The sequence below is a fragment of the Ptychodera flava genome, chromosome 9, assembly GCF_041260155.1.
Source record: "Ptychodera flava strain L36383 chromosome 9, AS_Pfla_20210202, whole genome shotgun sequence".
Classification (NCBI taxonomy): domain Eukaryota; kingdom Metazoa; phylum Hemichordata; class Enteropneusta; family Ptychoderidae; genus Ptychodera; species Ptychodera flava.
In genome coordinates this window covers 43,637,603-43,653,276 of record NC_091936.1, presented here as the reverse complement: position 1 = coordinate 43,653,276, position 15,674 = coordinate 43,637,603, and the positions used below count along the sequence as shown (strand labels likewise).

Sequence of the window (15,674 nt, the reverse complement as noted above, 5' to 3'; positions counted from 1 at the left end):
CATAAACATGTAATAGCTAATCTAAATTGTCTCTCCCTGAAGATTATATATTTAACATACTTCAGATTTCAGATTACGTGAATTTGCTTTTAACCATATAATTTGAGATTATTACCTCAAAGTTATGAGATGGGAAAACAATCTCATTTGCATTTACAATTGTCAAAGAAAAAAACATTCTTGTTTCTTATTCATGAAGATTATTCCAAGTGATGTAAAATTGAAAAACCATGCTTACAACTTGGCATCATTATTCACAATACATGTAGAATATGTTTATTTATTTGTTTGTTTATTTTATTCTTATTTACATGTAGTATGTTTCCTGTTTATTTTTCCATGCATTTTGATACAGTTCAAATTTAAAAAGGATAAACAACGACAGCAGTCAACAAGTAGCAGAAACAAAAAAATGGTAAATGGTAAATGATGAAAAGATGTGAATTCTCAAAATTTCGATTTCATTCTCTAATTTTGCAACAGATGCTTTGTCAGGAGTGAATGCCATTGTGAGTGCAGTGTCCGGTACATCAGGTAGTAGACATCACAGCCCAGAGTCATCACCCTTACTGAAACGAAAAGCCCGGCATTATTCAGCCAAGCCATCTGTTCCTAAGAGTACATCAGCACCTATCAACATGTCACGTGGTAGCTCTCTACAGGAGGATCAACATCAAGCCAATGTTGTGGTGGAAGACGTCAGTAGCTTTGTGTCCAATCCCGATATAGAGAAACGACTGGACGATTTGCACAAGCACTTGAACCGCTTGGAAACCAAAATGAACTCGGATATCGCGGCGGTGTTGGATCTGCTGAAGAGACAGCAGAACACATATGCCTCGCCCCCTCAGCTACTCTCCTACAGAACGAAACAAGCCAAACCAAGTTTACCAACGAGGCTTCGCCCAAGGCCACACCCTACGAACCAATCACTGCAAAGTGAGCATGCCGGCATAGGCATGTCATGGCCAAAACCACTGCTGGAACCCAGTCACTACGAACAGTTGCAAAAACAGAGTTCTGAGCAGGTTGGGGGAGACAGAGGTGCTAGCACAGACACAGCAATACCAACATCAGCACAGACTTTACCAGCTCCAGATCAGAGAAAGCATGACAGTACGAGTCCAACACATCAAAAAGATCGGCCACAGGGTATTCTCAAGTCAGCCAGTATAGATGTTGGAGCGATGCAAGGCGGACGGGCACCAAGCCTGAGACTTGTAAGATCTCCTGCTGTGATTGAGCAGCAAGCAGTCAACGACTTGTCATCGCCCCCATCTGAACAGGAACAATCAGATACAGACAGAGCGCACCTATTGGCCGGGCCACCAATCACCTCCAGCAGATCGTTCGATGCAGGGTTTGACAGTTCAGGTCAAAGGTCACTAGCACCTGATGCAAAGCATCCCCTTGTCTCTCAGTATTCTGCTCCTACATTAACACATCCAGCTCAGGAAATGTCCTTGGAATCGCCATGGCAACCAATGGATCCAAATGCGCAGTCTCATTCCCAGCATCCTCCAAAGTTACTCTTCAAGAGGAAACCATTGATGAGGAACACAGATGTTTGAAATTCAGTTCAAACTGGCCATCAACACTTGTAGCAACAGCTCTGCATCATCTTTAATAGCTAAGAGGAACATTAAAAGTATGAGCATTTTTTTATTTTTGCCATATTCTGTGTGAAATTAAGTCAATTGTTTTCTACCATTAAGAAAGAATAATAGGTAATATCAAATAATGATGAATGGAGGGGTGAAAATTCATATTGTTGTTGAAACCTACAAATGAAGTCACCTTGCCAAAGAAAATTCTGCCAAGAAAAACTATGTGCCTTTGTCTGTGTAACTCTATGTCTATGTGTGAGTGTGTCATGGTATGTATGAGGGTTCTTTGTCAAATTTGTTCCTTTCATAACACTTGATAATGATTATCATTTATAATTCTAGCATATTGAAAATTGACAAAAAAATAAATAAAAAAAATTGGTGAATGAATAATAAAAACAAAAACTTGATTATTCCATGGCAGACTACAGCACAGTATTCAAAATCTACACCTTATATTGTAATAGTTTAGGGGTTTGATTTATATTGCCAAAATCACAAAAATGAGTCCAAACCAAATTATTGGTTTCCATGGAAACTCAACCTTCTGGACAAAGAGCAATTCTGTAATTTTTGCTAAAGCACAGAATACACTTGACGATTCCAAGAAACAAATTTGGAAAGGAGCTGAATGAATGAATATGATTGAGCCATAGAGATAGGGCACATTGACTTTCTTGTCACACAGTGTGACACAGAGATAGGGTACATTGAATTTCTTGTCATACAGTGAGACACAGAGATAGGGCACATTGAATTTCTTGTCACATAGTATGACACAGATAGGGTATGTTGAATTTCTTGTCACACTGTGATACATGGTACATCTATTTTCCTATCACACAGTGTGACAGAGAGATCGGACACATTGAATTTCTTATCACACAGTGACACAGATAGGGTACATTGAATTTCTTGTCACACAGTGTAACACAGGGCACGTGGAATTTCTCCTCACAGTGAGACAGGGTACATTGAATTTCTTGTCACAGTGTGACACAGGGTACGTTGAATTTCTTGTCAGTGAGACAGATAAGGCAAATTGAATTTCTTGTCACACAATGACACAGATAGGGTACATTGAATTTCTTGTCACACAGTGACAGGACACGTTGAATTTCTTGTCACACAGTGTGACACAGGGCACGTGGAATTTCTCGTCACAGTGAGACAGAGGGTACATTGATTTTCTTGTCACAGTGTGACACAGATGGGGTACGTTGAATTTCTTGTCACAGTGTGACACAGGGTACGTTGAATTTCTTGTCAGTGAGACAGATAAGGCACATTGAATTTCTTGTCACACAGTGACACAGATAGGGTACATTGAATTTCTTGTCACACCGTGTGACACAGATAGGGTATGTTGAATTTCTTGTCACACAGAGACATCTTGAGATATAAGAAATTGGTGATTCCTTATTAAAAAGAAAAATGCAAACTTTAAGTTTCCAAAAATAATGGACAAAAAGTCTTGATGGGTTTCTCAAAGTTCATAGGAATGTAAAATAAGGTAAAACCAATTTCCAATTGCCAGTGTGCAAAGTATATAGTTGACACAAAATATCTGATGCAGTATTTGGAAAAAAACATTACAAATAAATAATGAATAAATTTCAGGGTAGATTTACATTAGGTAATAAATCTTGTGAAGTAGCAGATAATTAGCTTGAAATATTAACCCTTTCACCACCATGGTCAAACCCATGGCTATCAATGGTGAGTGTGGATCTGTTTCCACGAAACTGAGGGGAACAGGTTAAATTATGAGTTTAGGTCACTTCTCATCTTGTCAATGGACAATGTGTCTACAACCTTGTGAGGGAAAAATTCTATACAAACTTTAATTTGCAAGAACTTTTTTGAAGCGTTTTACTTGAAAGGAAGCTTCTGTTGATATTGTGACTTGCACAAACACATTTGCAGGTTTTACTGCAGCATAGGGCAATTTCAAAAATGACTCCTGAGGGTCAGTATGAGAAATAGTAGATGCAGTTTTCACATTTTTTCTACAAGAAATTGTAGAATGTAGTTGTAGAGTAGATGGGTATAGCCATGGCCAGTAGCATGAGTACAATTATGATGTTATTGGTCAGGTGGGATTATTCCATTCTGCTAGAAATAGGGGTGGAGGGGTGAAGGGATTAAAACATAAAAGCAGTGCACAGTCACCAAACGGTGTGTCAGGATGTATTTTGAATTGTGTTGAATTGTACATATTAATAAGTGCTTGCAGTTGTATATTGGTAAGCTATAATTATATAGTTATGCTCCATCAAAAACTTTAGGGTGTATATTTAACTTAAAACTCAATGTCTGATTAACCCTCTGCCATTTCTTTCCCCTGTGATTTTCCAATTTTAGACGTTATGTAAATATCGCATGCGTAGTAATGTGAGACCAGATGCTTGTAAATAAGTTGCTAGCTTCCCCACAGCGATCATTCCATGAGTAATTTAGTAGGATATTTTTCGAATTTCACAGTATTACAAAAATACAAGCCTAAAGGAGAAATAGAGGAAGGATGGTGCAATTTGAGAGTGTTAAAATGGGGCAATATTTGCTGAAATTGGATTTTGTATTTTGATTTCACTGCAATCAAATTTCTGAAGTTCAAGATTTTATAATTGGTATCTTAAAGTCAGACGACTGAGCCCTCCCCTCGGCATTGCCAAGTTTACGGTACCTCAGACGGATCAGTAACAGGTAGCATTTTTTCAAAGTTGTCATGCCATATTGAAAAAATAATGCTCTTCAGTTAATACTTTTCCAGTCAAGAAATATGAGAAGTCTTTTCTACATAAATATTTCATAGACTGTTACTGAAGTATCAAACCAGAAAAATCCATTACAGAGAATGATTTAGTGTAAAGATCGCCGACTACTATACTAAGTCAAGCACTAAAATTTATATTTGACTTGGTACAGAATACTTTATATATGTAGACTCGGTGTAGCACTGATATCCATCTACAACTCACTATAGCACTAATGAGCATCTACATCTCATTGTAACACTAGTCCATCTACAATTCCATGTAGCACTAATATATCCATTTACAACTCAGTGTAGTACTGATATCCATCTACAACTCACTATAGCACTAATAAGCATCTACATCTCATTGTAACACTAGTCCATCTACAATTCCATGTAACACTAATATATCCATTTACAACTCAGTGTAGCAATGATATCCATCTACAACTCACTATAGCACTAATGAGCATCTACATCTCATTGTAACACTAGTCCATCTACAATTCCATGTAGCACTAATATATCCATTTACAACTCAGTGAAGTACTGATATCCATCTACAACTCACTATAGCACTAATAAGCATCTACATCTCATTGTAACACTAGTCCATCTACAATTCCATGTAGCACTAATATATCCATTAACAACTCAGTGTAGCACTGATATCCATCTACAACTCACTATAGCACTAATAAGCATCTACATCTCATTGTAACACAAGTCCATCTACAAGTCCATGTAGCACTAATATATCCATTTACAACTCAGTGTAGTACTGATATCCATCTTCAATTCCATGCAACTTTAATATCCATGTACAACTCTGAATTAGCACTAATATCCATCTACAACTCAGTGTTAGCACTAATATCCATCTACAACTCACTGTAGCACTAATATCCATCTACAACTCACTATAGCACTAATATCCATCTACAACTCGGTGTTAGCAGTAATATACATTCACAACTCACTATAGCACTAATATCCATTTACAACTCACTACCCTATAGCACTAATATCCATTGACAAATCACTATAGCACTGATATCCATCTATAATTCCATGTAGCACTAATGTCCATGTACAACTTAATATAACACTCATATCCATCCACAACATACTATAGTACTAGCCCATTGACAAACCACTGTAGCACTAGTCTGTCTGTAACTCTATGTAGCACAAATATTCATCTACAATTCACAAGCACTGAGCTCCATCTACACCTCACTGATGCACTCACTACAACTCACTATAGCTCTGATATCTACATGTATCTGCAATTCCCTGTGACATTGATATCAATCTAGATATCCATGTTGCACTAACAGCCATCTGAAACTCGGCATCTATGAAAATGAATTCAGTGGTTTTACCCCACAACCTAAGCAGCCAACCACACCAATTTCTCACAGGCAAATATGTGAAACAATTGCAAAATGGCACAATCCAGTGTCGACAGTCTGGTCTTGCAAAAATGTAGTTAAATCTTTCTAGACAATTACAACCCTAGGGGATACCGGTATTTTTTTCCGAGAACCTTGGTAGACAACAGGAAAGCAGAAAATTAAAATTTTCTCACCAAAATATCATGGGTTGCAATTCATTCATATACGTCACAGCTGGCAACAGATGTGCTTTCTTGGAACGGGTTGTCAGGTGTGGTATCTATGACGATGACCTCTGAACTTCACACTTGCCAATATAGCTTCATATGTAATACTGTTAGCTTTCATTCCAGTCAGCAAGCAAAGAAAACAGATTGACAAATTGTGATGTTTTCGCATTTGATTCAAGCAGTGAATACCAGTATGACTGCGTGAATCTATTACTTTCATCCCGGGTTTCTGAAACGACTGATCACTTTCCTTTTAGAAATTGAAACAGAGGTGTACTGCATCTACTAAGGCATAGATAGCTACATTTTCTACGTCCATCAAGGGCAGCTATGTGTCAGTAATTTCTTTAACAAAAACATTCTCATGTGAATTCAAACAACAGTGCAAGCACTTTAAAATTTGGGTAATTCTTGACATTGCGCCAGTCATTATTCTTTCTACTGTCATTGAGACTTGTGTCTTTGCTTTTGAAGCTTTGTACTTTTAATTAAGTTTAAAAACTTACAATAAATCCAAAAAAATTTCACTATGAATTGCAGATAATAAAGAACGAGATCTTTAGATGTAAAGAAGTTCCTTTTTGCGTAGTTGATCAAGTTGTTTTTTTGTCTGTGTACAGTATTAATTTTTCTTGTAAAATCACAGAATATTTATATGTCATATTTATTACGTTTTCTATTTATTTCTTGGAGTAGGTGTACAGTATGAATACAGTCAATTTCTGTTGTGCAACATTTTATACATAGTTGAGGTCTAGGGTTAGAGGATACGGCTACAGTTTGAAAATTACATTTTCTACATGCATTTTTTTTAAATATTTTTTTTCAATAAAGGTCGATACATGTAAATACAAAATAGAAGATTTGTCATAACCTAGCTTGAAGTGCAGGTAAATCATCACACAATCTAGATTCTTGTCAGAAAAAGTTTTTGACAAAGACGAGTAATGCTGGTGTTGGAACCAAACACAAAATGCTGTAGCCTTGACTTGCTATTTCTGTTGGTGTAATTATTCTCAGTTTTTATTTCCAAAAGTGGAAAAAATGTCATTTTTTCTGTCTGTACACGATGCAAGGTGTGACGGGCACTGATTTTTAGTCTTTTTTTGTTGCAATTTTAAAAACTGTGCCAATTGTAAGTTACACAATCAGCACCTCTGTAAAATCTTTGCTTGCATAGTTGTACAATGTCATTATCTTACTTATAGCACAAAAAAAAAATCACACTGGTTTTGTAGGCGTCAAAATTATTTATTCAACCTATGTCAAAAAAATAAAATACAGAAGTTATTTCTAAAAAAAAATTACAGTGTATTGCACATTTATTTTATTTCTTTGTGTCAGACATATTTGTATGACACTTTAGTATCTACTTTTTTGGAAAGCAAAATCAACATTTGTTTTACTGTGAGAAATGTTTTAAATCCCTGTTTGTTCCCCAGAACAATTTTCAGTCAATGTTACACACAGGCCTTCAAAACCCTGCTATTTGTAATCAGTCTTTAAATACATTGAATTATAAGGTTTGAACCTACTCCATTGACTGCAATACCAACAGACTCTGAAGCAATCAAGAGTTGTGATTTGCAAGGCAGAATCGTCACATCTCCTGTACTTGGAGGAGAGAGGAAGGGGGTCCTGTTTCCTAAATAAATGGGTTTGTTGCCACTCCACAGTTTAACATTTCCCAGCAATCTCCATGAATACTGTTGCCATGGTGATACCAGGCAATTGTTTGGCTGTTACATCAGTTAGTTCACACCCCTACTTGATACGATGTAAGAAGTATGGTTACTATTAGTTTTCTTGTGTCAGTTTTCATTTTACACACAAAGAACAAAAAATTATTATGAACCTGCTATTTTGTCATCATCCACTTTGTTATGAAAAGTTTGATTTAAAAGTTTTTTGCTTTTCAATTTTGATGCTGGCAAAGTCTCTGAAATAACACTCTGTTACCTGTGACTATTCAGCTTCAATGCCACCTCTATATATTACATTATGCCAAGCAGCTGTGCCAAGCTTTCCGGTAGATCTCATCAAAATAAAGTAGATCTCATCAAAACAAAGTACTGATCATATCACTTTGATTTTCCTCTTATCAATAATTGAATAATCTGTAAATGGATTATCAAGTAACCACTTCAGTGAAAAATTTACAATGCGACATTTTTTCTGGCTCATGTCTTCTTAATCTTGAAACGTGACTGACCTATTGATTAAAGAGATATGGGAGACCCACACAGATACAAAGACAATACAATGATAATAAAATTCCTGCAGCAACCCTGTTAGCCATAAGGGGTAAGCAAACATAAACTTATCTCATACTGAAGTACTAAGCTCTCACCACAACAAAAGTAACACAATTCTGGGCTCTTGGTGGCGCCCTTTAAATCACCTATAGCTCAGTGCTATCACAGGTTGCTTACACTTACAAGGAAAAGACAGTGTTGATCCAACAGTCAAGAAGCAATGCAATATGCTTTGTTGTGCTCAGTGTTCACCAATACACACTGATATCAATCTAGTAGTGTTAATGTCATACAGCTACAACAACACAGACATAAAGTGCATTGTTTAGGGATAATCTACAGATAACAATACATATATGTTTCTTAATGGTGAACTTCAATGGGCACAAGTTCCCTGTTCTCAAGTCCTCCAAATAACAAGAACTACTATCGCTGACTTTGTCAGAGTCTATGGAATTACTCTGGCCATGGAACAATTTCAGTAATATTTCAATTTTATGAATTGAAAATTTGACTGTATTACCCTGATTTCTGATGGCATTATCTACTCGCTTTTCAAAATAACACACCCCACTGGTAATTGGTTGACTCATTTTCCATCATCATTGCAATGTTTAAAGCGGAAAATTTTGGTCAATTAGCACAACAATACTCATTCAAACAACATCTTTGAAGTTTCTTCAAGTACAAAATATTTTGACAGTGATTTCACATTAAAAATCAAGTTTAATGTCATTGCGTTCACAATTGCTGACAGCTGATCTACCTGATTGGATAGACTTTCAAGTCCAGTACATGTTTTTCCATTCTTTTCATTCTTCATCACTATCTGAGCCTGATTCACTCAACTGCAGATCTTCACCTGTCAACAGATAAACACAGGATATTTTAAATGACAGTACTGTACATCGTACAGGTGAGTTTCTGGTGTCATATTCAACACATTTTACAAATCAATCAAGTTTTGTGAGCAAAGATATCCCCTAAGAAGTCACTTAACCTTTTGACCCAGGCCCGGCTGGGAAAAAAATGTCTGTATGACATCATAGGTCACGAGGGGGTCAGGGTGCAAAGGGTTAAGTGTGGATAATGGTTAGCTTTTGTCTCTTTTCTGATCAACGCAATGTTCCAGAGGAAGCCACATTTCACAGATATTGTTTAGACACAACGCTTGAACTATAAACATAGTCTCTTGGATTCAAAGTTTGAGAATAAAAGATCAAATTTTTGCTAGTCTACCCGGCACCAACAGATCGATTTGAGAGCGGAGAAAACTACCAATTGGTTTGCACATCGTGGAAATTTTATAGAAAATTGAAAACTGTATTTTCTTCGTACAGAGTTAACTCGGAGAACGGCAGCTTTGTTGTCTTTCAAGAAACTGTACACTCTGATGTAGTTTCCTGCTGTAATCCAAAATATTGTACAGAAAGCTCTAGTTTTTATTGTCAAATATAACAGCAAATCAGCAAAGTGTTAACAAACATTTAAAACTTTCATGATCAAAATTTTGTGATAAATAATACAAAGTACATAGTAAAATGTGAATTATAGTCCAGATGAACACACTGATGTAAATTTACATCTCTGATATAAGTAGTGTTAATCAGTTTGTTTTGCACTTCTCTTGATTTCACTTTGTAACAACAATACTGCACTTAAAAAGCAAGTTACCAAAGTATACATTGTTCAAGTCCAGAATTTTGGTTGGCATCCTTTAAACCCCAGTCGGACTTACTCCAAAATCCAAGCAATATTTACATAATTGAAATTTCAACGAAGAACAAAAGACAGAGACACCTTGTAATCTTCTTAATACTTTAGTTAATCCTGATCACTGACCTTTTTGAGGAGAGGGGGGGGGGGATTTGAACCCAAAGAGTGATAGTAAAAGCAGATGTTACATTTTGAGCAATAGCAGATCCGTTACTTACGTAACTGACTCATGTATTGTCTGTTGCCACTAGATGGCGCCCTATGACCAGGATCATGCTGGTGGCTGCGATGGCTGTGTTGGCCATGATTACTGCTGATCATAATGTTACCATTGCCCCTCATGTTGTCATGGGAACCACTCACTGTAATGTAAGAGTAAAAAAGGACCATCAAGGTTGGAGGTGTTACTTCATCATATTCCCCACAGTTTGGCTCAACTGCTCATATTCAAATTCTGAAAGCATTGAAGTTTTGTAAGTTTGCTGAAAACCAATAAGAAGTGACACAAAATACCATACAGACATACTGTTTTCTGTTGATGACCTAATGACAGCAAGTCCATGAGTGGAATTTATCAGGAGACTGACTACTGCAGATTTCAAGGTTCTCCACTAGGGAAGTTTGGGGTAGACTCCCCCTGTGGGAATTTTTTAGTAATCCATTCATATGTTTAACAACAGCACAAAAGAATATGTGGGATGGTGGCCATTTTGAATTTAAAATATCGGTGACCAAACTTTGCACAGTGACTCCTGATTTTTATTTTTCATTTGGTAAGAGAATGGTTGAAAGTTTGGGCCAAAGTTTACGGCTTTCACTTTTGAGGCTCACAATACCTTAAAAGGCCAGTAGCTGCAACTTTTGGTGTTTTTTTTCTCAATTTTTTTTCAATGTCAAATAGAGTTTCTTGTCCTAATCCCTAAAACATGTTGAGATACACAGTATTCAGCTTGCCAACTCAGCCTGTATATGTGTAAACTGCATTGTTATTGTTGACATGAAAATTCTGACTAGATCTCAAACGTAAACAATAGCAGTGCATTTTACACAAGCTGAATGGTAGGTACTCTGAAATGAACAAGAATGGGTCATTGACATACAAAACAAAAATAGTGAAAAACTCATCAAAAGTTAGAGCTAGCCACTGGTCCTTGACACCAAATGTCTTTCACAGGGTTTCCTACCTGTCTCTGTGGTTTGTTCATCTTCACTAGAACTCTCATCAGAACTAGCGTCATCACTGCTTGAATCATCACTGCTGCTACTCTCACTGCTACTCATAATCAAATCATCTTCCACTGATGTGGGTTGTGTTTTCACTGGTGCCGTCATCACTGGCTGTGGTGCTATATGATGTGTCACTGTCTGCACCGATGGGGGACCTGGTGAGTGCGATGGTTGTACCATCGGTTGTGACATCGGAGATAAATCTGTAATCAACATAAATTCTATTTCTGGTCATGTCATCCAAAATCAGCCTAAAGGGCAATTCTAAAATGTCAAGGCACCTTTAGGTTTTATTTCGTACAGATAATATTTCTAGGTCCCATGTCTAGGAAATGACAATCACACAATATGTTTCTGTAATGCCATATCCAATAAATTACCAATTACAAATTATATTGCTAAATATTTCAACCTGTCCACCCCTCAATTCTAAATAAACCTGTCCACACTCACCACTGATAACAATATGTTTAAGCAAAACCATGATGGTGAAAGGGTTAACCCTTTTCCTGCGAAGTTCATATTTCACTATCAGGTCAAGTTCGTTAAAACTAGTGAAGCACAATATGCAATACATGTATGTCCCATTCGGTGAATTTTAACAAAAAATTGAACATTTGAAGGCCCTGAAATCACAGATACTGTAAATATGATTTTTATGGACTAAAGCTGTTTGAACAGACCAAGCCAAATGGGTGGAAATATGTATGGGTTTGGCTCAATACCACTTTTCACTGAGTTTGCTGATGCAGAAGTGATTGTGTCTGGCAGGAAAAAGGTTAAACATGGAGGGGTTCATTAGGATTTTTCAGCCTACCTCTTTCAATATCTTGGGCAAATGCTGAAGACTGGGCTTCTTTCTTCCTCATTGACGAGTGGTTGCCTGGCGGCGATAACGATGATGATTTGCTTTGTTTGTTGTGATGCTCTACAGGGGTCAAGGGTCGAGCCACAGTTGCCCGACTACTGCCTTCTAACCTGGTTGCACAATGACACAAAAGTTGAATTGTGAAAAACAACATGCAGCATGTTCAAAGAACTACAAAAATCACACTGAATGATAAATGCTATTTGTATCCAGACAGTCCATGTTTGGATCAGGAACACTGAAGCCATGGAAGCCATTGGATTGGGTAATGTAACTTTGCATAGCCTCACAGCCTTCCGGGTGAAATTCGTTTTCTATAGGTCACTGGCAATCAATAATAACTTATTTACTGGGAAAGGTTAACAATTATTGCCACAGTAAGTTTGATGCGTTGACAGATAGTAAAGTGTTGTTCAATGAGACAATGTAGTGACTATGTTTATGATAAATACATGTAGACAATATAGTGACTATGTTTATGATTATACATGTAGACAATGTAGTGACTATGTTTATGACTATACATGTAGACAATGTAGTGACTATGTTTATGATTATACATGTAGACAATGTAGTGACTATGTTTATGATTATACATGTAGACAATGTAGTGACTATGTTTATGATTATACATGTAGACAATGTAGTGACTATGTTTATGATTGCACATGTAGACAATGTAGTGACTATGTTTATGATTATACATGTAGACAATGTAGTGACTATGTTTATGATTGTACATGTAGTGACTATGTCTATTATTATACATGTAGACAATGTAGTGACTATGTTTATGATTATACATGTAGACAATGTAGAGACTATGTTTGTGATTATACATGTAGACAATGTAGTGACTATGTTTGTGATATACATGTATACAATGAAGCGCCTTCATGTATGATTATACATGTAGACAATGTAGTGACTATGTCTATGATTGTACATGTAGACAATGTAGAGACTATGTTTATGATTATACATGTAGACAATGTAGAGACTATGTTTATGATTATACATGTAGACAATGTAGTGACTATGTTTGTGATTATACATGTAGACAATGAAGCGCCTTCATGTATGATTATACATGTAGACAATGTAGTGACTATGTCTATGATTGTACATGTACAGTAACACAATGTAGTGACTATGTTTATGATTAGGTACATGTAGACAATGTAGTGCCTGACCTTTGCTTTTTGAGATGAATTGTACTAGACAGTCTTTCAAGTGTTATTTCCCCAGTTTTGTTGTCGATGATCAGGACACATTCTTTCTGCACTGGTTTTTGGGGGCCTTTGAACATTGTAAAGTTGGTCCCAGATCCCTCAATGTGAGGAACAGTGACTGAAATTTCATTTCCCTTCAACACTTCTAGGTTGGCTTCTTTTGTCACATCTACTGAAGCTGGCTTGAAATCATCTGTATAAAAAAATTGGTTAAATATAAATGATATAATATATATGATATGAATAATATAATTATATAAAGACCACTGGTTTGTCTCCTGCACATCGACATCAAAATTGTAAAACTCAACATCATGAAAATTGAAAGATACTGGCTGACTGAATGTCTTTCTAGACTTAAGATTGAGTCGTGTGGGTTACAGATGGTGAAGACCCATAAACTACTGAATCTTTCAGTCTGTCTGTCTTTATTGATGATCCCACATGCATTAACATTCATAAGAAGTAGCTTTTTATCACTATCAATCTGTTGAATTTGGTTTTTATCACATCAACAAGGCAATACAAAACAGAGTACATAAAAGATTTGCACATAAAATTTTTTGTAACTCCAGTCAGAGATACTTGATATAACAATTAGCCTTATCCTGCAAGATCACATGTCACGGTCAGGTCAAGTTGGTTACTATCAGTTGCATTTGAAAAAATGACTTGAACATTTGAAGTTCCCTGAAAAACATTGATACAGTAAACACAATTGTTATAGAATAAGGCTGCTGTAAAATATCAAACCAAGAAGATCAAAATACATGCATAGGTTTTAACTCAATACCACTTTTATTGACTTGGCAGATGGGGTAGTGAGAGGCCTAACAGGATAACTGTCAATACAAAATATGTAAATAGCTGTTCTGCTATTTTCATATCCAACACACCTGTAAACTTTAACTGGAACAGTCTCTTAACAGTTCGAAGGGAAGAGAGGATTTATTGATGGTTAATACTTAAATTACTGACCGGTTTTGAACAAATACATCTCTCCATTGACAGTGACAACCTTCAACCTTCAATATCTGAATTGATGTACTTGGATGACAGGCACAGAAAATGATCTTGGGTCTATTATCTATCACATTATGAAACCCTGATGTAAGACTGGTGCCCATTTTTTAAAATTCTCTGAGAACTGTGCTAGTCACAATGGTCTTGATGTCTCAATGACGACATATGTGATGTCTATATAATTTAACCAGCCTATGTTATGTGCTGCAAATTCCAACCAAAGAGTGTTATTATGCAATCTGGTTGGACTGTGTTGTTTGGTGTTGAATTGAAAAACCTTGACAGCACAAAATACCTAGGACAACTTAAATGTTGTCATTCTTATATGTTCAAGACATTCCATGCTCAACACAGTTCAAAGATTCAGTCGCAGAGCTGCCACTGATATGATGAAGAATGGCCAGGAGATTTGTAGTGGGTCATCAGGGGAGAAAACACCCCCCCCCCCCCTCCCATCCGAGTCCCATTCCTCGTCTGCCCATTATCATGTCAGTCAAGACAACTTGAAAAGAGAAGACTAACTATGTTAACTCTTTTGACAACACCGCTTATAATAGACAGGTTACTAATTTTTAACTAACATATGGAATGATTTGACTGTGTTGTTACAACGTCGTCATTCCTTCACATGCGGGCAGCTGCGGTTGTGGCCTTCGTAACATTCTACGTATACATTCTTAAAATAATTATTGATTTGTAGCAAACTGCTTACATCTTACTGTGTGGAAAGAGCTGTACGCTCTTTTGTCGAAGCTGCTCCCAAGCTTTAGCTCGTGCACTTGGTTATCCGCGAGAAACCCTTTAGTTGTCGCACCGGAGTGTCGTTCTGCCATATTGTTAAACCGACGTTGAGGGCTGATCTCAGAGCGACGACAGGTTGGTCGTGTCCGTGTACAGTACGTACGTAAGCCAAGACCAGCGCCCAGCCAGACTGTCGACTATACACAATATAAACCAGAATTTGAAGGAGTTGTTCGAAGCAAGGCGACTTTGACAGTGCTTTAGAAGTACGTGTTGAGGACACTATCCATCTAATCACATTAAATGGCTTCGCCCGCACTCGGGGCTACAGTTACCGAGTTTGTAGTCACGCAAATTCACCACATTTTACCAGCATCAACACTTTTCCAATAAACCCGGAAGAAGAGATAGAATTGTGGGTGATAAAGAGACTCCCTAGATCCCTAGCCTAACAAAAGTCCAAAGTCACTTGCATTTATAGTATACAGCTGTTGTTCACGAAAGATAGAGAGAGAATGCTATTTAACTGCACGAATGCACAAAAGATATTATTTTGAATTACATTTTATACGCCAAAGTTTTAAGGTTAACGGAAACAGTAAAATTTCTAGCCATTGTTA

General features: G+C 36.8%; 2 protein-coding genes across 4 annotated transcripts in view; one reads left to right on the top strand and one right to left on the bottom strand.

The window, feature by feature from the left end:
• Window positions 1-1,959, top strand: part of LOC139141133 (voltage-gated inwardly rectifying potassium channel KCNH6-like) — a 167,528-nt gene extending 165,569 nt beyond the window's left edge. For 2 of the 3 annotated variants that reach the window (XM_070710733.1, XM_070710732.1), the window contains exon 14: window positions 484-1,956. In XM_070710733.1, the coding sequence (XP_070566834.1) occupies window positions 484-1,571 (1,088 nt within the window). In that variant the 3' untranslated portion in view covers window positions 1,572-1,956. Of the gene's footprint in view, window positions 1-483 lie in introns of all 3 variants that reach the window. The other variant, XM_070710734.1, reaches the window with a different exon arrangement.
• A 5,263-nt stretch (window positions 1,960-7,222) lies between these two features.
• LOC139141134 (ELL-associated factor 1-like) lies at window positions 7,223-15,463 on the bottom strand. The gene is made up of 6 exons (XM_070710735.1): window positions 15,026-15,463; window positions 13,252-13,483; window positions 12,008-12,168; window positions 11,148-11,393; window positions 10,182-10,325; window positions 7,223-9,109 (listed from the first exon to the last, which is right to left on the bottom strand). Exons 1-6 carry the CDS (start codon window positions 15,144-15,146, stop codon window positions 9,060-9,062), a joined length of 954 nt encoding a protein of 317 aa, XP_070566836.1. The 5' UTR covers window positions 15,147-15,463; the 3' UTR covers window positions 7,223-9,059.
• Between the last annotated feature and the right edge of the window lie 211 nt (window positions 15,464-15,674).